Source organism: Gigantopelta aegis, chromosome 6 (genome assembly GCF_016097555.1).
Source record: "Gigantopelta aegis isolate Gae_Host chromosome 6, Gae_host_genome, whole genome shotgun sequence".
Lineage (NCBI taxonomy): Eukaryota > Metazoa > Mollusca > Gastropoda > Neomphalida > Peltospiridae > Gigantopelta > Gigantopelta aegis.
The window spans coordinates 67,073,033-67,099,071 of NC_054704.1; the positions used below are offsets into that span (position 1 = coordinate 67,073,033).

At 35.4% G+C, this 26,039-nt stretch overlaps 1 protein-coding gene across 4 annotated transcripts in view; it reads right to left on the reverse strand.

The window, feature by feature from the left end:
• Nucleotides 1-20,311, reverse strand: part of LOC121374966 (cytoplasmic FMR1-interacting protein-like) — a 38,107-nt gene extending 17,796 nt beyond the window's left edge. For 2 of the 4 annotated variants that reach the window (XM_041502124.1, XM_041502122.1), the window contains exons 1-17: nt 20,168-20,311; nt 13,229-13,469; nt 12,600-12,677; nt 12,115-12,216; nt 10,482-10,663; nt 9,760-9,985; nt 9,330-9,437; nt 8,264-8,467; nt 7,351-7,467; nt 6,789-6,866; nt 5,664-5,878; nt 4,445-4,592; nt 4,056-4,209; nt 3,638-3,720; nt 3,134-3,169; nt 380-471; nt 31-127 (exon numbers count right to left, since the gene is read on the reverse strand). In XM_041502124.1, coding sequence (XP_041358058.1) covers nt 31-127; nt 380-471; nt 3,134-3,169; nt 3,638-3,720; nt 4,056-4,209; nt 4,445-4,592; nt 5,664-5,878; nt 6,789-6,866; nt 7,351-7,467; nt 8,264-8,467; nt 9,330-9,437; nt 9,760-9,985; nt 10,482-10,663; nt 12,115-12,216; nt 12,600-12,677; nt 13,229-13,447 — 2,139 coding nt within the window. In that variant the 5' untranslated portion in view covers nt 13,448-13,469; nt 20,168-20,311. Of the gene's footprint in view, nt 1-30; nt 128-379; nt 472-3,133; nt 3,170-3,637; nt 3,721-4,055; nt 4,210-4,444; nt 4,593-5,663; nt 5,879-6,788; nt 6,867-7,350; nt 7,468-8,263; nt 8,468-9,329; nt 9,438-9,759; nt 9,986-10,481; nt 10,664-12,114; nt 12,217-12,599; nt 12,678-13,228; nt 13,470-19,985; nt 20,006-20,167 lie in introns of those variants that run through there. The other 2 variants (XM_041502123.1, XM_041502125.1) reach the window with 2 other exon arrangements.
• Nucleotides 20,312-26,039: the final 5,728 nt, after the last annotated feature.

Here is a 26,039-nt window from a genome sequence, read left to right on the forward strand (position 1 = left end):
AATCATGTTAGAAGCCTCAGATTGACATACCTCAGCCTCCACTTCATCGTACAGGTACTGTTTCCTAAACTTGGTCAGTGCGTAGTGAGCAGAGTCGTTGTACAGATCGAGGGGGTACAAAATATACCTGAAAATAACCACAGCAAACATATTACAAGTGTCATAATATTTTCACAAATGGTTTACGGTTCCGTTTAAACATTCACTAGAATACCAACCACCCACAAAAAAAAATTGTATCAGGCCAAGATCAAGTAATGATTATGGTGGCTTCTTTGTCCACCACGTTTAATTTTGGAACAGTCGAAAGACACAGTAATAATCACAGCAAACTAACAGAGTTAAAACAAATTGTAAATGACATAGTAGTTTCACTCACTCCATCATGGAAGGTTCCTTGGTCTCTAGAATGTGGTCAGTAAGAATCCAGGGCATTGACATTTCGATTGGAAACTGTACTCTAGGCATCCGCTGAAAACAAACAGCAGAGATGAACAAATCAGCCTACAATCAATAAATATTATCTTCAATAACAAAACTGTCATGTTTCTGATGTGACAAGTACGTACAAAGTTTGTAACATAAAATAAATATTTACATAAAATAAATACTTAATATATACAAACAGCAGTTAAAAAAAACAAAAAAACAAAAAAAACCCAGAAAATATTAAAATACTTAGCGAAAAAAACAGTAAAAAATCAATAGTACTGGTTATATTAACACCACAAAATACAGACAATATCTTTCCTAGAATTGTGATATTATTATCAGGACCATCAGCTGTTTTCATTAATCAGGACAATCAGCTGTTTTTATTACCCAGTAAGCATTTAATCATAACATGCAAATAAATATGTCATTGAGTGCTTTTGTGCAAATATTGGGACTGGTAACTAATGCTTGTACATATACACTAATAAGAAGCCAAGACAATTTTAAAAATTATTATTCAATCATTCAAAGGAAAGACAATAATGATACAGTGCTGGGCATCATTAAATAATTCTACATTACAAATTTATTGTTTAAAATCATAGTCAGTTTGGAGGAAATATATAATGTAAATACATTCCATACTTTTTCACTTTACTAACTCCACTGAAAATGCACCACCCGATTTTCAGTTATTACTGCTATTGCATGTACAAGGTTACCACGGAACCCATATAACAATGCATGAAAAATGTCATTAGACCATTTCCTATGCTGTATAAACAACACATGCCTTTAAACATTTTGAATGAAAAACAAGCAAAATATAAAATTCAGCATTTAAAACAAACAAAAATTGCAACATGTACGAACACATTTACTGAAAAAAAAGAAAAAGAAAAAAAAGTTTTTGTTTGGTTTAATAACACCACTAGAGCACATTGATTTATTAATCATTGGCTATTGGATGTCAAACATGTGGTCATTTGACACAGTCACAGAGATGAAACCCGCTACATTTTTCCATTAGTAGCAAGGGATCTTTTATATGCACCAGCCCCCAGACAGGATAGCACATACCACGGCCTATGATATACCAGTTGTGGTGCACTGGCTAGAGCGAGAAATACATTTACTGAATGCATGATTAGAAACTTCCAGCTGCTAGGATGGCTTATACAGGTATAGGCAGCTTAGGTCCAGTTGCAAGACCCTAACCCTAACTATAACCATTTTTGGGTTATCAAAATAAATATAATTACACAAAATCAGTCAAATGTGTTATTTCCTCTAACATCATTTGTACAACTGCAAATGTGACTGGTGCAATTTCAATAGAGTTTAGTATATATTGTTTAAATTACAAGCTGTTTTGAACGATAAAATGTTAACTACATTTCATACTTTAAGATTTTATATAAAATTATATAATATTTAAATTTATATGCAGTATGGGTGTTGATAATATGCAATAGTGCCAAGCCACACAAATACATATTATGTTATTAAGCAGAAAGGCCAGAAATTACAACCAACTTCTGTTTGTACAGACAAAATTACTTCATTCTGATGCCTACTGATGGTGTCGAAATCCTACAAAAAGAAAACGACGGTGGAAAAAAATAAGCCTGACAACTGAACTTTGATGATGGTGAAAAAACACAAGCCGAACAAAAGATGAATTATGGAGGAAAACCGCATGCCAACTATTGAACTTTCCTTAATGATTGGAAAATGCACAACAAATTATTTAAGTCTGATGTTGGAAAACCAAAAGTCAAACTACTGCAGAAAACCACAAACTAAAACTACTGATGTGTGTTTTGTGATGGACAAGAACAAACTAAAACAAATGACGTTTGCTGAATGATGAAAACCACAAGCCAAACTACTGAACTTTCTTAGATGGTGAAAAAACCCATCACACTACTGAACTTTGATGATGAAAAACCAGAAGCCAAAGGATGGATGATGAAATTTTCTTTTGCCATATCAAATACTGAAGTATGATCCATGAAAAAGTTAACACAGAGGTATTTTGTACCATATGTACTTTGCAGAACATTACAAAACACATGTACATCTCTTATCAAAAACACTGGCAGAACACTGGTTACGAGGGGAAAGCATACAAGGGTAATCCTCCTAAAGTTTATAGACAGAAAACCAGAACCCAACTACTGACAATTAACACATATTTACGGCAAATGTAATGATGACTTCAACAATGATAAAAACTTGAAAAGCTAAACATGTACTATACTACAATGTATACAGTAATGGATAATTGAGTTGATACATCAAACTACTGAACCATGGGAGCACACAAGTCAAGACAACTAAAGTTTGACACAGAATAGAAAGCCACAAATCCAGTAACCAATGTAAATAAAACTTGAAAAAAATTATGAACTCTTTATTTTCTTTTACAACAGAAAATTATTAAGTTAAAACCAAAATAAACAAAACACTGAAAAAATTAAAATGGATTTTTCTTGGTTGTTTAAAATATTAAACAAAGCAGAATAGACTTTAAATTTATTTTAAATTATAAATACAATAAAATGTTATATGCAGTTATTGCAGTGTTTAAGTTTGGTCAAGAGGAAGCACACTACAACGCACCACTAGTCTGCAACCTGGTGTTCATTTAACTACGCTATGATATATGTATATTAATGCAACTGAAGCTTGTTACCATCAGTGGAGAGGGAGAATCTACATTGTCGGACATCTGCCGAAAAAATGCAGTACAAAAATAAGAGATAATGCTATTTTAAGACAACTACACAAACAACCCCACAAAATCCGAAAATAAGTATATTTAATGCATATGATGACATACTGGAACTAAAATGGAGTATAACCGGCATTTTGATCAGGAAATATCTTTTAAACCGTATTAATTACATGTAGGTCCTGCTAATTTGACAGAAAAAATAAAGTTGGTTCTAAATAAAAATATATTCAGTTAATTTTTACTTGCGAGTTTTGTTCATACACATAATATTTTAATGTATTATATCTTACTGGGTTTCTGTCTTTCATATATGATACAGTTAAACTATCCATAGCTTGTTTACCAACAACAAGAAAATCTGAAATAATGTCAATCAATTATCACCGACATGAATAAATTAATCAGCTTGAAACATTTTGAAATGTCTCTGTTTAGCTAATAATATAATAACATAACACTTACCTGTGCTCGGTTGTCAACAGTCAGTTCTAAAAAGAATTCTCTATACCACAGCTGAGAAAGATCACAGCAATTATGAAGAGATTCTGAAATATCAAGATAAATATTTCACATTTGAATTAAAACAGCAAGAATGTCCTTAATTTACTCATAAAAAGGAGAATAATATTTATTTTTGACCCATAAAGCAATAACCAAATATTTATCACAACTAGGTCAGATTCTGTTCCATCGGGATGTGCAACTTTGTTTTGCAAAATTATCTATTAAATTAAAAAAATTGTAGAAACCCACCATTATTTTCCAAACTAAATATTAATCATATCATGAAATTATTTCACCAAATTAAAATAAAATTTGACAGTTGTGTTTAAAATTTGCAACAGCTGCAGCAGTAGCCACTAAAAAAACTCTCACTGACCATTGAAGCTGAGAATGTAGTTCCAGAAGAAGGACTGTTTGTGGAAGTCGTCAATGTGGGCAAAATGCTGTGTGTCTATGTCTTTTCGCAGAGTCTTCTTTCCTCCACTTTTGTCGGCAATCAGTGACTCCAACATTGTACGTACCAGGTAAAGCTGTAAAAAAAAAAAAAAAAGCTCGTGATTCGGTGTTTGGTTTGTGTTCACTGAGATGCTTCTACTCAAAACATGTTTAGATGCACACAGTAACCTTATACATTCAAAGAAGAAGGGGTTTTTTTTTTTTAAAAATAAGTCAATGACTCCACTGTTTTAATGAAAAGGTTACAATATTAAAGTAATTGGTAATAAATTCACTACTAAAAAGTGATAAAGACAAACATCGACAAACCTGAGTACTGGAAGGACCAACGTTCCGTCTCGGGACCTTTATATGGAAGCCTTCATCAGGATCCTTTTTACCCTTCAGAGCTGGGTCATCATTGGGTTCCATTCCTCTCAGCCAATCAACACAGGTATCTCGTACACCCATGATGATGCTAAACATACAAGAACTCGGCCAATAAGCACAGATATCTCATACAAACATAAAAAAGCAACTTATTCAAGAACACAGGTATTCTTCCAAACATGATTATGCTAAACTAATGTTAAAACATTTTCCCTGATTTTTTGTTTAATTTAAGATACTGTACAAAAAATCTTTAAAAATTTGCAGTCATAAAAGTAGGGGGTTACATTCAGTTTTTAATTAAAGAATAAACACTGGGCAGGTTTTTGAATAGCGTTAAAATCTGGACCTGCAGAAAAATCCAAAGGATTTTCTTCTCTAAAAACAATTGTCTGCTGAGTTTTTAACAAATTATTACAAATATTAAATATTAGTATATAATCTAACAAGATGCAAGTGCAAATAAACAAATACCATTTCAACCTCATATAATACAACAGCAATGTCCTGTATACACCAACATAAAATTAAAGGTAATAACTAAAAATATTTTTCATTCATGGTCAGGAGCATCATACCTCTAATTTGTTCAAGAAGTTTGTTTCGTTTAACAAAACCACTAGAGCACATTGATTAATTTATCATCAGCTACTGTATTCTCAAACATTTCATAATTCTGGCAAATAGACATTAGAGAAAATCTGCTACAGTTTGCATTAGCAGCAAAGTTCTTTCTCACAGATATAAGAGGGCACTTACCAATCAATGAATGAATGTTTAACGATATCCCAGCACGAAAAATATATCGGCTATTGGGTGTCAAACTATGGTACTTACCAGCCAGTGCACCACGACTGGTATATCAAAGGCTGTGGTATGTACTACCCTGTCTGTGGGATGGTGCATATAAAAGAACCCTTGCATGAAGTGGCAACAGCAGGTTTCTTCTCTCAATATCTGTGTGGTCTTTAACCATGTTTGACGCCATATAACCGTAAATAAAATGTGTTGAGTGCATCGTTAAATAAAACATTTCTTTCTTTCTTTACTATGGTACTTACCAAGGCACATAGTTGTCGAGAACTGATTTGAAACATGTATCTCATTTGTTTCTTCTAAGATGAGCTACTTTTAAAATATTAAAACATTCTTTACTTACACTTTGATAACATCGTTTCTCTTCTTGATACTCTTCCGCAGAGGTTCACGTAGAAACAGCTGAACAAAGTCCTGTAACTCTGCATATATATGGCGTCGGATAGCATCCATGAACACAGATTCCATTCTGGCCATCAGCAGCTGTAGACCCTTGATCATCGCAATAACTTCAACGAGAGCAAACTTTTCTTCTCCACTGTAATTGTACCTGGTTGCCTGTCAAAATATTTTAGCTTAATTATAAGCAAGCTTTCTTTCAATATTCTAATGGTGTTATGACTGGCTCTATTTATTTTATAGTGTTACAACCTACGTGTAATAAAGCAATGTGTGGAAAGTCAAACAATTTGAACATCGGTCATCCATTAAATTACATGGATGGGTTTTATGAGAAGTTTGTATTGTGATACGAGTACTCTCTATCATGATACATATATAATATATAATTCACAATAGCATCAACACTGTATCAATATATCGGTAAAACTGCACCTACCTATTAAATTATATATATTCCATTAACAATATGAATCGGCTTTTGCTCAAATATCATGATAGCTTTAGTTATGGAAGGAAAATAGATTAACGAAGAAATTAATTGTTATACAGTTGAATCCTGTTGGCTCAAACCCTGTCGGTGCTCGAGAAAGTATTCGACCCATCAGGTAGTTCAACCCAGCCATTTGGTCAACAACGGGTATATTCACTCGGGGACTTCATTCATGGTTCGAACGTTGTTGTTTGCACCACTAGAGCACATTGATTTATTAATCATCGGCTATTGGATGTCAAACATATGGTCATTTTGACACAGTCATAAAGAGGAAACCCGCTACATTTATGCCATGGCCTTTAATATACCAGTCGTGATGCACTGGCTGGAATGATAAGTAGCCCGATGGGCCCACAGATAGGGATCGATCTTAGACAGACTGGGATCAGGCGTACGCTACCCCCCCCCCACCACAAAGCAGAGCGCGTTGCTGGGGGAATCAACCCTTCCGAGTTTGAGTGAACGAGATTATACTGTATTTGATCAATAATTAATTTGACATTTGGAGTTAACAATATGAATCAGCTTTTGTGCATAATACTGATACATGTCCAACTTGAAACAATAAGATACCCTTTCATAATCTTCAGCGTTCTGAGGACACTTGGGGTTCTCACGAGGGTCGGTGGGATTCAGCAGCTTCCAAGAATACTGAAATAATAACAATGTTGTTACTGCTATGCATGTAAAATCTGAACTAGGAATAATAACTAAATCAACAATTAAAAAAACAAAAAAACAAAAGATATTTGTCAAAAATGATATTTGCAGGATTAAATAAACAATTAACACCCTCAAATCTAAAAACTCAATATCGTCATCTCCTAATTATAATACAAACTTAATCCAAAACCTTATGAAATTTTAAAGCTATTTTACTGTTAATTTCTAACAACTGAAAGCAGCAATTAAATGAAGTGAACAATATATTTTGCTTCGACTATTCAAGCTGCTTAATTTCTCTGTATGCAAATTGTGTGTAATATTTCAAGTGTAAATTGAATCTAATTTCAATGAAATTTTAAAATAACTTAAAACTACAAAACTACTGGTATTTTGTTTTCATGGCAAAACAGCATACACTTAGTTATGTTTTCAACAACACCTAATCCTCAAGACTGAAAACAAAACGAACCAGTTCCATAACTTGCTGTGTCCATGCAGAAAGAAGCTGTAAGCCTCGCAGTGCTAGATCAGTTAATTCTTTGTTTTCTGCATCAGTCCGTGGGCTTTCTCTTGTTGTAGTAATAGCCTGAACAAACAAATATTGATCAGTGTTAAAAAATGGCATCTCAACAATCATCAACAACTTATGGAGGAGTATAAAATATAACAATTTGTGATGAATTGTAAAGCAATGATCAGGTTTTATGTCCTTCAGTAAATAATAATTTGGAAACATTTAACTCATACAGAAAATATTAAAGATCATGGTATGTTCTGCCATGCTTATACAGAAGAATCAATGCAACATAAACTGTTTGACATGTGAAGAGTTCAGGCGCAAAATGCGATATATCCATTTTCAATTTTCAGTAATTTTCAGTTTTTTAATTGGCGTATATCACGTTTTGATAAAAAGAAAAACGGGATTTACCCAATACAATTTCATAAGGATCAATAACATTTTGGAGCAAATCAGCAGGCCTACGACTGATTAGCCCTTACTGACATACAATAATGGCTTTAACTAAAAACTAGAAAGAAAATGGTTGATATCGCTTTTTGCGCCTGAACTCTTCATGTATACTTGTAAGTATTTCACTTGTCTAAAATAAACAATGTCAAGCCGCTTGGTTTTAGCTATTTACCTGGTCAAGTATTTATAATTACCAGCTGTCAACGAAGTTTTATTCATCTGATTTATGTGGCTAACTGTTTATTTCCCACATTTTAACATCTATTTTACCTTCTGTACCTTCATGATCATCTGTTTTGGGCTTTAAAAACAAGAAACCATATTATGTACTGCCAATTATTTATTGATTTATCTAAAATATTATCACTCATATTTTGTTATGAGTATCAAAACACTCTACTATACAAACCTCATTACTGTGGCGGGCTAACTGACTGATGTACTGCATGTGGTCTTCGCGGATTGCGTTAAGATTTACGAGGATGTTTGACTGCGGACTGGGTTGGCTTGATTCACAGCAAGGCCACTTGGAGGCATCAAAGTTAGGAGCTTTCTTGATGTAGTTGTATGGTGCTATCTGCATGTCTCCATACAAAGGAACAAATTCAAGTTGCTAAAAAAAAAAGAGGAAGAAACAGTTCTGAGATATTTTTGACTATCAATATCAGAAATGTCATTCTGTTTACATTTTTATTCAAAATATTTCTCTAGATATTATGTGCACCTTCATTTTAATACATAGAAACAGAAACCTGCAACATATAGTTTATGATAAAAAATACTTTGATAATGTATAGTAATCTGGTTATAATATAAATCAGTCCTGGATAAATGGCTATCTATTACAATAATGACAATTAAAAACAAGCATTCTCAGAATACTGCTAAAGCAATACATGTCCCTTACGGGGCCCCAACAAATGTTCTTATCTCCTAAGTTTAAGGGCCATGACTCTGCCAAACATTGGTATATCGCCATGAAATTCAAACTTGATCTGTTACAGTACATGACGAAGCTATAAACAAAATTTCAGATCAATATCTTGAGACATTCCAAAAAAAAAGAGAGTTCAAAAACACATTTTCATATCTCCTAAGTTCAAGGGCCATAATTCTGTCAAAAATGAGTAAATGCCATGAAAGTGACACTTAATTTGTAACAGTACTTAATAAAGCTATACACAAAATGTAATATCAATATCTTAAGGCACAGTGGAAAAAATGTCCGGAAAACTATATGTGGGACAGAGACAGGAGACAGAAGGACAGAGACGAAACCTATAGTCCCTCCAGTCGGACCGGTTGGGGACTAAAAATAATAGCAATAACTGGCAAGAAGATTGATGTCTGGTATACGGATGTACTGTTGTTGTACAGAGATATATTTTGACAATGAAAATGAGAGATAACAAGAGGGGGAATAAACAGGAAAAAAGACATGACAAAATAAACACAAGGAACTGCCTAAATATTACCTTCAAAATTTTGTCAATTCTGCTTAACTGAATTTTTCTTCTTGCATCCATCTTGTAAATGCTGACTCCATCTTTTGTGTCAATAAGATACAATCCAAATGCCATGACCTAGTTACAGAAAAAAAAAATGTATACAGCTTTTTAAATCAGTGCAATAAATTAAAATTCTAAATGTACACCTTGATATTTTGTCACATACAAAATGAATCCATCAAATGTAGAATTTGGTGTGACTCAAAAGAGACTGCGACTCAACAGGGTATGAGTATTAATCTTTTCTGGTACTTTACCAACTGTAACAATGAATAAATTTTAATATTTCTATAATAAACAAAGTAAACTTTCTTCTTACTCAACTTTCATTAACCAAAAATCAAGTGTTATATTCTATAATAAAAATGGGTTTTGACCACATCTCAAAGATCTATACCTTAACCAGCATGTATTTTTCTTTGGGTTCCAGATACATGCGAGTCTCGTACATGTGAACACAGATATTGATGATATCGGCTAGCAGTTCCTCAAAGCCTTGAATCTGGATGAGCTCATTCTTCAGGTCAGAGCGGATCTTGTTGCTTGTGGCGAGATTCATCGACAAGTTCTGAGATTCCTGGAGAGCATTCTGATCCGATATCACTTTCAAGAACTGAGCAGCTCTGCAATATTTATACAACATTTGTCTTCATTTTTAATTTATCGATTATAAAAGTAGCATAACAAGTGCTATAAAAGTGCAAAATAATTCTTATAATTACAGTCAAAACAACTAATATAAATCAAAATACATATATTAAATAAATTTTTCTTTGATCCTTATTATGATACATTTTTCAAAATGACATCCCATTTTTGTAATGTCGTAATTACTGAAGGATAACTTTCTAGTTTTTAAGGACATCATCCAATCAGAATTGACTAAATTCTGTAACTGCAATTTTTTAATGATACAAGTTTAATGTAACACATTAAAAACTAAATAAATGCGAAAGCCATTTAACAACTGTTAAATTAATGACCACAAAAAAATGCAAAAGAAAGGAAAAAAACTTTTCAACTAATTTATACAAATTAAGTTTTTGGTTTTGGAAATGGATGTCAAAGTGAAACTATATTTTAAAAATAGCCAAAAAAGGCAATTATTTGTTTCCCTACCTGCGGTATGCAGAGTAGTCGTTCCTCACACTAGCTTTTATATTCTTCAGCTCGTCAAGTTCTGCAAACATGTTGATGAATTTCCCCAAAGTCAACAAGTATGCTTCAGAGACAAAATCTGCTCGTTTCTCCTTATGACACAGTCTCTTTACCTCTCCACAAAATCTCTCTATGGCTCTTCTCTATAAAACCAATCACAAAAACAAATCCGTCAATTGCTCTTTTTTTTACAGGAATCAATCACAAAAGAAAATCTTTTTATTACTTTTCTCTATATAGGAAACAAAAACAAAAACAAATCTCTCTATTACGTTTCTCTATAGGAAACAATCACGAAAACAAATCTCCCAAAAATGTTTTTTAAAAGAACCTATTACAAACAAATATCTCTTTCAATTTTCTCAACAGGCAACAGTCTCACAAAAACAAATATCTTTATTGCTCCTTTACTAAAGGAAATAATTGCAAAAACAAATTCTCCAATCACCGTTTTTTTGAGAAACAATCATAAACAACCCTCTTAATACATCTGACGCCATATAACCGTAAATAAAATGTGTCGAGTGTGTTGTTAAATAAAACATTTCCTTCCTTCCTTCTTCTCAATACATGGAAACTCTGCTCTATAGCAAATAATCACATAAAATATAATTCAATCAATCAGACTTGTGGAAAACAATCACAAACAAATCTCTCTACAACTATTCCGTGCACAAAATAATCAACCACGAAATTCCTCATCACTTAGTTTCATTTTAAAAAGTCTCTCAGTCATTCTTCTCTTTTAGAAGTAAGCAAATATATGATTAAAACTAAACGAATAAATAAGTACTGCAAGAAAAAACGAACCAGATACACTTTTTAAACTTTTCATCTTCTCTCTAGTTATAAGCTACAAACAGCTAAATATAAATAGCTTGAGTTTTAATGAACTACATATTTTATGATTATACATGTATCTCTCTTACAGGGTTCTACAGTGATTGGTGCAGGTTAATTTGAAGTTCGAACCAAGAAAGAAATATATGTTATATTTAACACTCTCAACACATTTTAATTATGGTTATATGGTGGCAGACATACGGTTAAGGGCCACAGAGATATTCAGAGAGGAAACCCAGTGCCAATGGGCTACTCTTATCAAGTAGCAACAACAGATCTTTTGTATACACAATCTCATAGGAAGGGTAGTATATACCACAGCCTTTGTTACACCAGTTATGGAGCACTGGCTGGAATGAGAAATAGCCCAATGGGCCCACTGATGGTGATCAATCCTAAACAGGTGAATGCCTTACCAATGGACAACATCCCACTCCACAAAGTTCTAACCAGGGCCCCGTTACACAAAGCAATCTTAGCCCTAAGATCATCTTAAGTGCACATGCATTAAGGTGATCTTAGTGCTAAGATCACTTCGTGGAACGGGGCCCAGTACTGTAACTGCCAACCACAACTTATTATATTCTGTCAGTGTAATAAAGTCACACTATGTGCCTGATCAACATGTGTTTGCCATGTTGTTACCACTACGCATAAAGCTCTAGGCCAAACCTTCCCTTTAGTACTACACACACACATACCATCCCAAAATATTTTTTAATTAATGATATGAAGTCTGTACAGAACTAACCTGAAACAACATAAAATCCATCAACCGTGACACTTGAGGTTCCAGAACTTCCACAATTTTGTGGTAAATCTCGGTCCGATTAGACTGTTCATTGCTTTTCACCTATGAAAAAAGATGAAATCTATTTAATTTTTGTTAAATTGACAGACCCTAGTTTTTAAACACTAAGGCATATTTTTAAATATTAGAGACGTTTTTGATAACAGAAATCATACTTTACTTGTATTTTATTGTTCATATTATCCATTTACGTACATCAGAAGTGTTTCTGACCATCCTGGTGTTATTAATATTATAACAATAATAAAAATTCCGATGTATAGCTAACAAGGCAACCCAAAATAATCATATTGTTATGCCGTTATTTATCATAGATACTGTATTATTTTTAAAGATATATTTTTATGGTAAGAATAAACACCAACAGTAAATACAGTAAAAATAATACAAGACATTACAGTACTATATTATTATTGAATGGTAACCTGTGGAAGAGCTCTTGAGCAACATCTCCAAGTATACAGCATGACAGCATACTCCTGGCCCTCGTCAAGCAGTTTGTTCTAAAATCACAGATACATAATGTATGATTTATCAAATGATACATACCCACATAATAATTATAAATTAATATTCTAAAAAACATATTATATGACAAAAAATCTTCATTAAAAACAAATTATACCACAATGATATATTTTATTATGTACCAAGATTAAAACAACTCGGGTCTTCTCCAGCCTAACAAAAAAGAAGAATGGCAACTGCTTTTTGTCTTGTCTTTTTAATAAATCAGTATATTTGAAAAAACAACAACAATTTAACAGTTTCTGTTGATGTAACAAATAACCAGTCCCTAAAGGATTTCTGGGCTAGCTCTGGGTGATCAGAACATTTCGCCAAATAATCACTTTAAACTTCAAAAATAGCAAAAACCCAGTTATTACAGGACATATATTCGCCAAAATAAAATAAAATTTGCCAATTTTTTTTAAAATTCACAATTTGCAAATTTGGTGAATGAAAGAACTAGCCTTAGATTTAAACCAGAGATTCTATAGGTGAGGCTAGTCAAATAATGTTTAGCAGTCAGAAAAACGGCCATGGAACTTACCAGGTCTGCATGAACTGTAGCTTCTTCACTGTACTTGGCAACACCGGTAACATAGGCATTTTTGTCAGCAAAGTTGGTGTCAAAGTTGACTTGATACTGAATGGAGAGTGACAGTGCTTCGATGCATGGTTGCTGATCAGGGAGGGGTAGCTCATCAAGAACATCAACATTCTGGAGTGCATCGGTTAGCGTAATCTTCTCACCTCCAGAAAAAGACATCTTTATGCTGGCTTGAACAATGCTGAGGAGAAAAAACAGAACATAGCAATTAGTATACCGACATACATCATTAGGTTTAATATATTTGTAGGTTTTTTTTTTACAATCTCATTTGCCAGGAATACATATCTGTGGATACTCTGACTGAAAGTGAAAATGTATTTTACACAAAAATATGTGGTTTTTAGAAGAGTTCCTAAAGCCTGGGCTAAGCTACTCCTATTCTACTTCTGTGCTATTTTAATGAAAACTGTGTAAGTATGAACTTTGATTATGTCATGAAAGAAACCTCAACCAACCCCAAAAAGTGAGACAAAACAGCAAAAAAATTTCTTCTTTTTTCAAAATGGCACCATATTAAGTGATACACTGATAGAAAATAAACACTATCTAAAACAGCATTCTGAGAGTACTGGGACCAAAAATGTTTTGTATCTCCTAAATCCAAGGGCCACAACTCTGTAAAACAATTGGTAAATCGCCACGATTGATCTGTAACAATACATGATAAAGCTAAATACAAAATGTCATACCTCTTAAAGTTAAAAGTCTGTTTTGTTTAACGACACCACTAGAGCACATTGATTTATTAATCATAGGCTATTGGAACCAAGACATGGTAATTTTGACAGTCTTAGAGAGAAAGCCCACAGCATTTTTACATGAGTAGCAAGGGATTTTTTATAAACACTATCCAATAGACAGGATAGCCTTTGATACACAGTTGTGGTGGACTGACTGGAATGAGAAAGAACCCAATGGGCCCATTGACAGAATCAATCCCAAACCGACCACAAATAAAGAGAGCGCTTTACCACTGGGCTACGTCCCGCCCTGCTCTTATCTCCTAAATTCGATGGCTATAATTGTGAAAAATGGGTAAATTGCAATAAAAGTTGTACTTCTTTGCAACAGAACATGATAAATCTATACACAAAATTTCAGTTCAATATCTTGAGGCATTGCGGAAAAAAATCTCTCCAGAAAACAGATTTTTGCATCTCCTAAGTTCAAGGGCCATAACTCTGTCAAACACTGGTAAATCTCAATGAAAGTCAAACCTGATCTGTAACAGAACATGATAAAGCTACACAAAAAATTTCAGCAATGGCAGTTAAGAAAAACACTGTAGGTGTCACAAGTCAAGTGTTCAATATCGACTGCATTACATGTGCTTGTTTATATTAAAGGAGCGGCGAAGTTAAATATGAGCCTTATTTGTTGGACCACCAACACATACTGACAGTTTAAAGAAATGAAAACTTCATAAGTTTAGAATTAATAAAAAAAAAGAAAAAAAAAGGAGAGATTATTCCTGATATATGGTTGCAGCCATTTTGTTTCCTTTTCGTTGCATCTGGTACTTGCAAGAAAGTGATGTCAGCTCCTGTCAGGACAGTGTACACAAGCGCAGTGATTCACGACAAGGCACTGCGATTTGATCAACCTGATGTGAAACAACATAAATGTCTAGATGCTATAATAAACTATTAAACTAAATATATTTCAATATGCATTTACAGAATGAAATGGGGTTAGAGTAGTTTTCCCTAAAAAAAAAAAATCCAAAGAAAAAATGCATACTATTAGGCATATTGGTACCTTTGAGCAAAAACGACCACCCACAATATCCAAGTGATAATTTTATTTTCTTTGGGACTATGTAAATGGTCTGTTCTGTGATTTTATATATTGGAAAGTCTACTTAATCAATTGTATTATATAATTATTTACATAAACCTTGTCATTTGATAATGTTCATTGACATTTTAGGGGCGACAGGTTATTTCTTGGAGAATGTTCAGTGTTCGAGATTAAATTTTTTGGCCAGTATCCCAGTTGGATACTAACATTTCAAAATCTGGTATCCCACCTGAGTCTGGTATCCAAAATTAAATTCTGGTATCCCCGGGATATCGGGATACCGTTAATTGTGAACGCTGATGTTTTGTTTATTTGTTTGTTTTTCTCTTTCTAATGCTACACCAGTAGTCCAGTTAATAAAAAAAAAGAGTAAAGTTTGTTTTATTTAACGACGCCGCTAGAGCACATTGATTTTTTATCTTATCATCGGCTATTGGACGTCAAACATATGGTCATTCTGACACTGTTTTTAGAGGAAACCCGCTGTCGCCACATAGGCTACTCTTTTTACGACAGGCAGTAAGGGATCTTTTATTTGCGCTTCCCACAGGCAGGATAGCACAAACCATGGCCTTTGTTGAACCAGTTATGGATCACTGGTCGGTGCAAGTGGTTTACACCTACCCATTGAGCCTTGCGGAGCACTCACTCAGGGTTTGGAGTCGGTATCTCGATTAAAAATCCCATGCCTCGACTGGGATCCGAACCCAGTACCTACCAGCCTGTAGACCGATGGCCTGCCACGACGCCACCGAGGCCGGTGCTCCAGTTAATAGGTAAAACAGTTGTTTTTTCCCAGTTCTCTTGTCACCAGAGCTTGATGTGTAGGGCAGCGTGATAGGCAACTCAGCCTGTTTCAATCCATGCCAGTTGGGGCATCTTTGTAGTATGTATTCTGTTGTTTGGTCTATCAGACAACAGTTGCAAGATGAAAAAGGTGCTAGCTTGAACTTTTTGAGTATGTGAATGTTCAGTCAGTTGTATAGATTGAGTGGCTCTTAAACTGTTCCTTACAAATTTATTGGCATTATCTAATAAAACAGTTGTGATGTTTGTAGTACAATGTATATCTAAGCATGCATACATGTGAAATTGTTTTTACTCTGAAGATAATCCATTGTCCTCCAGATCAAAATGAAATGTATCAATAATCAGACACATCAACAGTCACACACACCAAACGTTGGACTCTAAACCACGATAGCATGCACAAACCAGTGATGTAATATTTATCAACAAATAAAAAAATAACACTTCCTTGTCCAAAATAAACAACATTTTGATATGTAATTACATGGTTATTATTTTTTTTATCAATAAAAAAGTTAGTTGCTTCTAATACCAAATAAGGGGCCCAAAGACAAGACTTACTGAACATATATAACAAATAGTGTGCTATGAACCAGTTTTAGAATATAATATTTATTTTAGGTTACATGTGTTTATTGTTTGTCCTTATGTGTTTACTGTTGATAACTCAAGGATATAGCTAAGGTCGACGACAGTCACTTTTCATACCTTTGTTTGGGCTATTTTTCTCATTCCAACCAGCGCACCACAACTGGTCAAAGGCCATGGTATGTGCTTTCCTGTCTGACTCTGTGGGAAAGTGCACATAAAAGATCCATTGCTGCATTAGAAAAATGTAGCGGGTTTCCTCTGATGACTACGAGTCAGAATGTTTGGTTTAAACAATATTTATTAATCATTTAAATGTGCGGTTTTGAGAGAGAGAGAGAGAGAGAGAGAGAGAGAGAGAGAGAGAGAGAGAGAGAGAGAGAGAGAGAGAGAGAGAGAGAGAGAGAGAATGGATGTAAGTGAATGGTTAAGTCGTATCAAAACGATTACTATTTATAATGGAAGCCATGGACAGACTTGAATATATAGGTATTTTCTTGGTTTCTTTGTTTCAGATCACCAAATACATGTAATAAAATGTTACAATTGAGATAAAAATAATTAGACAAGTGGGTATTACGAACCACGTGGTAAATAGGAAAATAGCGCAAAACGTGTTCAGCGTTTTCAATAGGATGCCCACAAGCACAAGACGGGTTGTCATTTACACGTCGTGCAACCGTATGACCATTTAGATTGCTGATACCCAGATGGAGTCAACTATGTAATATTTATTGCCTTCTGTCACCTTCATGAAAATAAGATGGTACAGTGGGGTTTGCATTTTTAATTTGAACTTTTAGACTGTAAAATGATGAACAATTCCTAATGTCGGATGATGTATTATTCCATAGCTTAACACCAGAAGGAAAGAAAGAATTTGAAAAGAGTTTTGTTTGGCAAAAATATGTATACAAATAATCTGCCCTATGTGTATGGTATGGATTTATCTCAACAGTAAAATGGGGTCATTGTAACCTCTGAAAAGAGGGTAACAAGTAACAGTTATTTGAAAGTTTGTACATCATGCATAGTTTATGAAGATTTCTCCTTTCTGATAAAAAAAGGAAGGAAGGAAATGTTTAATTAACGACACACTCAACACATTTTATTTATGGTTATATGGTGCCGGACATATGGTTAATGACCACACAGATATTGAGAGAGGAAACCCGCTGTTGCCACTTCATGGGCTACTCTTTTCGATTAGCAGCAAGGGATCTTTTATATGCACCATCCCATAGACAGGATGGAAAAGCGAATTTACGCATTTCGACGTAGCATCTTTTAAAATTTAAAATTAATATTTAAAATTAATATTTTGTCCAAAATTATGAAAAATAAAAACACACAGATCTGTAAACAGCGTTGTCTGATTGCTATAGAATATTGACAGGTGTCAAGGTTTGTAGACCAGTGTTTATTTTAATGTGGCAATGCTTTGTAAGGCCAAACAAAAAAATAGGTGTGTTTCCGATTGCATCCCCCAAAAAATTAGGGTAGGTAGGTAGGGTTTTTTTTATATTTTTTTTACATTGAATACTATCATAATAATAAGAATAATAATAATAAGAATAATAATTATTATTATTATTTATCATCATTATCATTATTGTTATTGTTGTTGTAGTAGTAGTAGTAATAGTAGTAGTAGTATTGGTATGCACTGTTTGTGTATTTCCTTAAATTAATGGGACATTTGTATTAATTTCGTTGTTCTTAATTTAAATACTTTATGCAAACATTTGAGATGCATTAATAATAAGACCTGTTGATTTAAGTGAAGACGAGAATTAAGCTGAATTGATCCGATTATATTTAATCGAAATAACCTGTACCTAGGCTATGTTCGTACATTAGGTTACTTCCGTGACCGACTAAGCTGTTCGGTGGTAGCTAATCAGGGGAAGGAACTCTATTACAAAAGCTTTTCCATAATTTCTCGATGTTTTTCGGAAGGGAATTACATGTGCAAAATGTATCGTATAATAGTACGTAAACAATGTGCAAGGAAGGAAATACTCTTGTTTGGTGATGTTGTCCTCTTTTATTTTTACTTCTTTTTTTTTCAGTTTAAGAGAAAAAATATTAGGGTCTGGGGGGTAAAACTAGGGACAGTCAGTCGACCGGAAACACACCTATTTTTTGTGTTTGGCCTAATAACAATTAACTTAGCTAATTTTGAATTTGAATGATGAGTATTCCAATGACGTCACTGCATCTCCTTATAGTAACAATGCACTGGCTACATGATGTTTCTTTTTTATGAATGCTGGAAAATTCCAATGCAAAATTGCTTTTGAAAATATTTTGTTTGAATATTACTAATACACCTGAATATGTTTGAAGAAAATCTTGTGATTAAAAAATTGTATCTTTTACAAAATAAGGATTTCAAGTACAATTACAAAAGCTAACATATGTTTTATATATTGTGTATGAAGCCAAAACAAATGTACAAAGCCAAAACAAGTGTGCGAAGAGTGACTGTCGTCGACCTTACAAAACACCGGAAAGAGTTCGACCCGTACCCCTCTATATCAATGGCTCTAAAGACTAACCCTAACCACTGAAAGAGGGGTATCCTCATTTAATCGAAAACTGTACGACTAAGAGGAAATGGCTGGTGAGCATGCTCAGTCATGTCAGGCTATCAATTTAACGACATTAATGTTTACCTTGTTCAATTTAGAAATAAAATGTATAAAAAGGTAAGTGCATAGTTACATGTTATCTCTGTTCCATCAAGAATTGCACCAGGTGTTAAGAAAACGTCATTTTAAAAGCATTATCGAAAACCGTACTATGACGTTATCAACATAATGGCAATAAAAAAAAATTGGCTTTTCCCTGCGAAAACAGTCACGTGACCTGAAAGTGGCTATTCGGAAGTGACCAGTCATTACTCAATCGGCAGTGCTAGCAGACGTATTTGGTTGTGTGGATTCCATTGTGCACCTGTTACTGTTTAGGCATGCATTTGCATTGCATTCATTAAGATTCCAGGGCACAAATTAACTGTAATAATAAGTTTCATTGTGCATAAAACTTATTCTTACCTTTTTTTTGCCGCATTTTTAATGAAATTTGTTTTAACTGTACTTCCTTAACAAGAAGTTGTTGTCATGTCATGTCAAACGATCGAACATGCACAGACATTACAAAATACCCGGAAGTAAAATAATACGGTTTTCGATAATTGGCGATACAGGTCAAACTCATGCCCCCCCCCCCCCCCCCCCATCTCCAATTGGCCACCTCATTTTCTGACACAAAGTGACAGGCAAGAGTTCCGAACGTTCCAGCATTCAGTTCAGTGAGGCTTAGGGTTAGGGTTAGGGTTAGCGATAGTATTAGCATGCATGCTGGAACGTTCGGAACTCTTTCCAAGTGACATACCCTATTATCAATAATTATGCAAATAAAACAGACCTTTCGCTAAATGAAAATCAGACAGTCACAATGTGGAAATTAGGTTTCTTCTCAAAATAATTACCATTCATGACATCTAATGGCTCTAATTAAAACAACAGTGTGACTGTCTGCTTAAACATTCCTCTTTTTTTTCTTTGGCAATTTTGAAGAAGAATGGTCAACTCCCAGATCGAATATTTATGACATTTGGAACTCGACTATTCATGTACTTTCCGCTAAAATAATATTTCAAGAAACAAATACCTTTTCCTAGATACATCAACAAAATATTTTACTTTCTTCTACATTCCTTACTAACAAAGTTAAAACATTACTGATCGATAAATAGTGCAAAAAGTATTGATTTTGTTGACTGGGACTATCTATTTTGTGTTGTTTTTAACTTCCGCTTACAAAGCAAGGGACACAACTTTGTGGTGAATGACTCATTTTTATCATTCGGAACAACTAGGCTGGGTAAATTCCGAATGGGAAATCTCCGTTTTTTCCCGTTAATTTTACGTCCGTCTTTGACGGGTTATTTTATGGCGTTGTCCGTCCGTCCGTACATAAACGTTTCCTTGTCCAGGACATATCTTACCAAGCAAACCTTGCATGCAAGTACAACTTGGAATGAGGGTGTGTCATGTAGCATAACTAGGTCAACGCGACCTACTTTTCAAGCACTGCTGTATATCAAAGGAAAAGTTAAATTGTTTTGTTTAACGACACACCTAGAGCACATTGATTCATTAATCATTTGCTATTGGATGTCAAACGTGGTAATTTTGACATATAGCCTTGGAGAGGAAACCCGCTGGTCTGGTCTGGTCTTAAGTTAACGTGCACATTCAGAGCAAGCCGTTGTAACGTACGCCCGTCATGGGCGCATGTGTCGACTTACGCCGATTCCTTCGTCCAGGACAGGAAAGGGGTTGTGGTGGGTGGGAGAAAGGACCGCCCGCGCTTGCCAGTGAAAGAGAGCACCAACAACCCGACCGGGGTCGGTAGCAGCTAGGTAGGGGCATTTAATGTTTAGGCCCCTAATGTTTAATGTCCCGTAGGATTAAAGTCCTAAATATTAAAAATTTCGCAATTTTCACGAAGTAATTTCTCGCCTGATTTGGAACGGTTCATCCAAAAATAAAAATGAGGAGCTATTTAAGTAACTATGACTTTAGTTTGCCGAAGTGGAGTCTGGAAAACTTTAGCAAATTTGTTACGGTATTTTTTTTTTCGGCGCAATTTATTTGCATTTTAGGGTTATGTAACTTTTTTAGGAAGGTAATTTTCTGTCTTTGCACATTGCCGTAGCTAGTGGACGAGTGGGGTGGGCAATACCCCCCCCCCCCACCCCCCAAAAAAAAAATCTGGTAAAAATAATACAAACTTAATTGCTATTGACGTTTTAAGCATGTAGGCCTAACCTCCCTGAAATGGTTGCAAAATGGTATTCCAGAGCCTCTAGATTTCAAAACTTCCAAGGGACATGCCCCGGATTCCCTAGTATCTTGCGATTTCCATACTCGTTCATTCCAAGAATTCATGTCTCTCTCCTCCCCCCCCCCCCCACACACACACACACACATCACCCACGCCAAAAAAAAATCCTAGCTACGGCTTTGTTGCAGCTATGTTTTCGCTAACAGTATTTTTAACGATTATTGTAAATAAAATAAAATCATTCAAATATTTTATCGAAAAATAAAATCACGTGTTTTTGTTATTTTGAGGGGATGTTATATTGCATTCCATAAACATTGTCTACATAAATAGATGAATCATCTAGACCTATTAACTTCATGTTCTATTGAAAAATGTTGGCACAAACCGATAAATAATTACCATTTTCAAGACATTTGTAGGCTTGAATGAATCCATCAATATATAATGATGTGTCAAAACTAAAGAAAAACGTTTAATGCACTGTGAGAGTTTTATGAATTAGGTCCCAGTGGTCTCCAAGCCGTTTCATGTAAGAGGAAAAGCATGCACAGCCACGTCATGAATGTAACTACATTACGGTTATGGATAGTCCTGAGACACTCATGTTGCAGTGGAATAGATCCAGGAAATTTGGGTGTTGGATAAAAACTTAAAATCTCAGGCTTTTCAGACGACTTCTGGTAGACACATGTTTTATTTCTGGTTAAATGGTGATTAAAGAAACATTTCTAAGTTTACTGCATTGTAAGATGTTTCCGACTAATAAAATATTTCTACGATTAAACTTACATATTAAATACATTTTCTTGTTTAGAATATCAGTGTTTGTATATCCAATGAGTTTCTGGTCGTCTTAAAACTGGATTTTATCTTCAAATAATTTTGTACGTTAGAAACATAAAATGTTTAGGAAATAAAATGAAATTCAGCCTAGGATGACCAGAAACACGTTTAATATACAGTCACTAATATTGTATGCCGAAAAATATATTTTATATGTAATTACAATCGTTAAAAATATCTGTTAGTCGATAACATCTTAAACATTGCAGCAAACTCAGGAAGGTCCCTTTAATGCAATAGCAAATACCAGGCCTGTATTTAGGGGTGTTCGTCCGAGCCCTCCCGCAAAAGCTAAGGTCCACATTTTTCTTCTGTTTTTAATATTTCACCAACAGTTAACGGTAACTTTTGCAACCCTCCCATAAAACAATATTTTCTTGTCTTCGTCATTTAGCAATCCCCTTACCAAAGCTGCAGTGCACATGATTCAGAATTTCTAACATATCTGGCAAGAAGAAAAAAAAAAAAAAAAAAAAAAAAAATATATATACTCTTCAAAAGAAGAAACGCAAAACCACATTGTCGTAACATTTGGAGAATTGATTTAATTATTGAATGGTGAGTCCGATAATTACCAAATGTTGCAGGATTGTTCACAATTCACTCTAGTCCATTGTAAGTGATAGGACACACCACCAAGGTCAAGGTCATCTGGAGTCAATACCGGGTGTGGCCTCCGCGTGTGTTGACAACTGCCTGGCACCGCCTGCCCATTGAAGCAACCAGAGTACGGATGACGTCCCGGGGGATGGTGGCCCACTCGGCCTGCAAGGCTGCTGCCAGCTCGGGCAGGGTCTGGGGCTGTGGTTGTCGCTGTCGGAGGCGTCGGTCCAACTCGTCCCATAGATGCTCAATTGGGTTCAAATCCGGTGATATCGATGGCCAAGGAAGGACATTAATGTTGTTGTTCTGTAGGAAAGCCGTTGTGAGACGTGCTGTGTGAGACCTGGCGTTGTCATGTTGGAACACTGCGTTGGCGTTGGCCATAACTGGAACGATGTGTGGCCGGAGGATCTGGTCAATGTAGCCCTGTGCATTCAGGTTGCCCTGCACGTGGACCAGGTCAGTTCTGCCAGTGTGTGAGATGGCTGCCCACACCATGACACTACCCCCGCCGAATCTGTCCACTTCCTGCACGCAGTTTGCCGCATAACGTTCACCACGACGCCTATACACGCGACATCTTCCATCATGACGTCGGAGCAGAAATCGGGACTCGTCACTGAACCACACCTGTCTCCATCGCAGTTGAGGCCATTGTCGATGAATCTGGCACCACTGCAGTCGTAGTCGACGGTGTTGTGGTGTTAAGATGACACCTCGAACTGGACGTCTGGCACGAATTCCTACCTCACGTAGGCGGTTCCGTACGGTCTGGTCGGATATCCTGCGCAAACCTGGTATTGCTGCGGCTGTGGAGGTGGCAGTAGTCAATCGTTCCCGAAGGTGGCGTACCCGGATGTAGCGGTCCTGCCCGGGGGTAGTGACCCGTGGTCGACCGGATCTAGGGAGGTCACGTGTTGATCCATGTTGCTGGTAACGGTCCCACAGTCTGGAGATGGTGCTTGGGGACACATGGAATGCCCTGGCAACGGCCGTTCTGGATTCGCCTGCGTCTAGTCGGCCGATGGCATTGTTTCTCTGCGGTTCACTGAGACGTGGCATGTCCTGGATTGTCAACTGTCGGCCAGATACAGAGGCCAGGCAAGCGAACACCCTGCACTTTTATACTGTCGGTGTTCATGTTTCACGTGCAGACAACGCACGTGCAGTGGTGACATGGTTTGCACGTGGCTGCGTTTTTGCGAATATTCACATTTTGGAACTTTATTGTACAGTAGCTGCGTTTTATCAAATGTAACCGTGGGAATGTGTTTGGGACATGCAGTGACCTTATATTCACAAAGCATGAACCGGTAGGAAACATAAAATCGGAGTTATAACCCATTTGTACCCTTTTGCGTTTCTTTTTTTGAAGAGTATATATATATATATACTCTTCAAAACAAGTTGGGGAATCTGAAATATTAATGTTAATATCAACTATTAGACCGAACATACGTTTTGACCACAGACACCCTAGTAAAGAACGTTCAGGTCTGTTTATCAACACACCGAAACACATCCCATAGTTTGCACATGCATCACGCAGTTGCCCCGTACACGTTTGTGGGGTGTCATTCTCGATTTTGACAATTTCCAGGAAGGTCGATTAATCACTGTGGAACATTATTTCTGTCAATCTTTTTCATTCTCTTGATCATACAGTTGTTATTGTTTTGTTTTTAGTCACTTTTATTGTTTGAACTTGCGATTTACTGATAAAACAAGGTCAACTTTCAAATTTCGCTTTTGACCCCAGTCGTCCTTCAAGATCTTTGGTGGTCATAAAACCTACTGTAATACTGAACTACCGGTTGTAACGTTTGCCCAATTAATTATCATATAACCATTCCCCACAGATAATATACCTTACAATTTTGGCAATTGTAAATTCTTATTTAGAGTTCCCCTACTTTTTATGAAGAGTATATATAATAATAATAATAATAATAATAATAATAATAATAATAATAAAATAAATAAATAAATAAACGTAAATGCAGAAATGTTTAATTATACTTTCTGCTATATTGATGACCTCGCAACATTCGATAATTACATGACAATGACAGTAGTTCACCATCCACTGATTTATCAACCAGTTAGAAATAAAGGTTAATAACACAAAGTGATCCGGTTAGGTCAGGTCAGGTCAGGTCATAGGTTTTAACGTGCATGTTGAGAACAAGCAGTTGTAGCACACACCTGTCGTGGGCGCAGATGTCGACATTCGCCGGCTCCTCCGTCCAGGACAGGAAAACTTTTGGGGTGGGTGGGGAGAGGTTGGTTTTGGTGCTCTTGAATTTGAAAATGTCTCGTAGGATTAAGTACAATTAAAAAATGTTGCGTACTTTCTTAAAGGTAATTTCCAAGTACTTCAAAATATTTTATAGCCAACATGTAGATGCCATTTTGATGATATGACGCATCAGTGGCATATATAAAATGGGATGCTATACCTTTTGCTAAAAATCTTTGAGGACTACACCTGTACTCTTAACTGGAGATGCATGTGTTGGCGATGATTGGTGATGATACATTTTGTTTTTTAACGTAATGTGATTAGTTTTTTTCTGAAATATGTTCATTATTACGGAACCGATCATAGTTCTAAGGTACACGTACTGTTTCTGTTACTAAGGTTATAATAAGCAATTACCTTGAACCCCCCCCCCAAAAAAAAACAAAAACAAAAAAACAAACAAACCCACAACAAAAACAAACCAAAAACAACCCTTAATAACAAAAATACAATCTACAAAATAATCGAAAATCATTGTTTTAAAATATAAATTTTTAAGTTCCAGATGCCAGGAAAACGCGTTTTAGACTTTGCGCACACAAGCAACATCACATCCAAAAGGCCCGAGCAAATACATAGTCGAACACTCCTACTCGAAATGCTGCCTACGGGCTTGAATAGCTCTGTAGGAGTCAAGATGTTGATCGCCAAATCACAGTTTTGGTAGCAAAGTGCACTTGGTTAACATTACAACTCCTGGTATTATGTTCTGGTAACATAGTTATACCATATGCGTCGAAAAAAGGAGTGGGGTGTGTGTGTGTCAGGTGGGCACTGCCTCCCCCCTCCTGAAGTTGGAGGGGATAGGGTATGCATTACCTCCTAACACAAACACCTCTACTTGAAATGAGATATAAATATGGGTTGAATGAATATTGAGTATTTTACTCCCACAGTTCACAAGAATTAAGCTCATAAATATCTAGCTGTTATTATAAACTG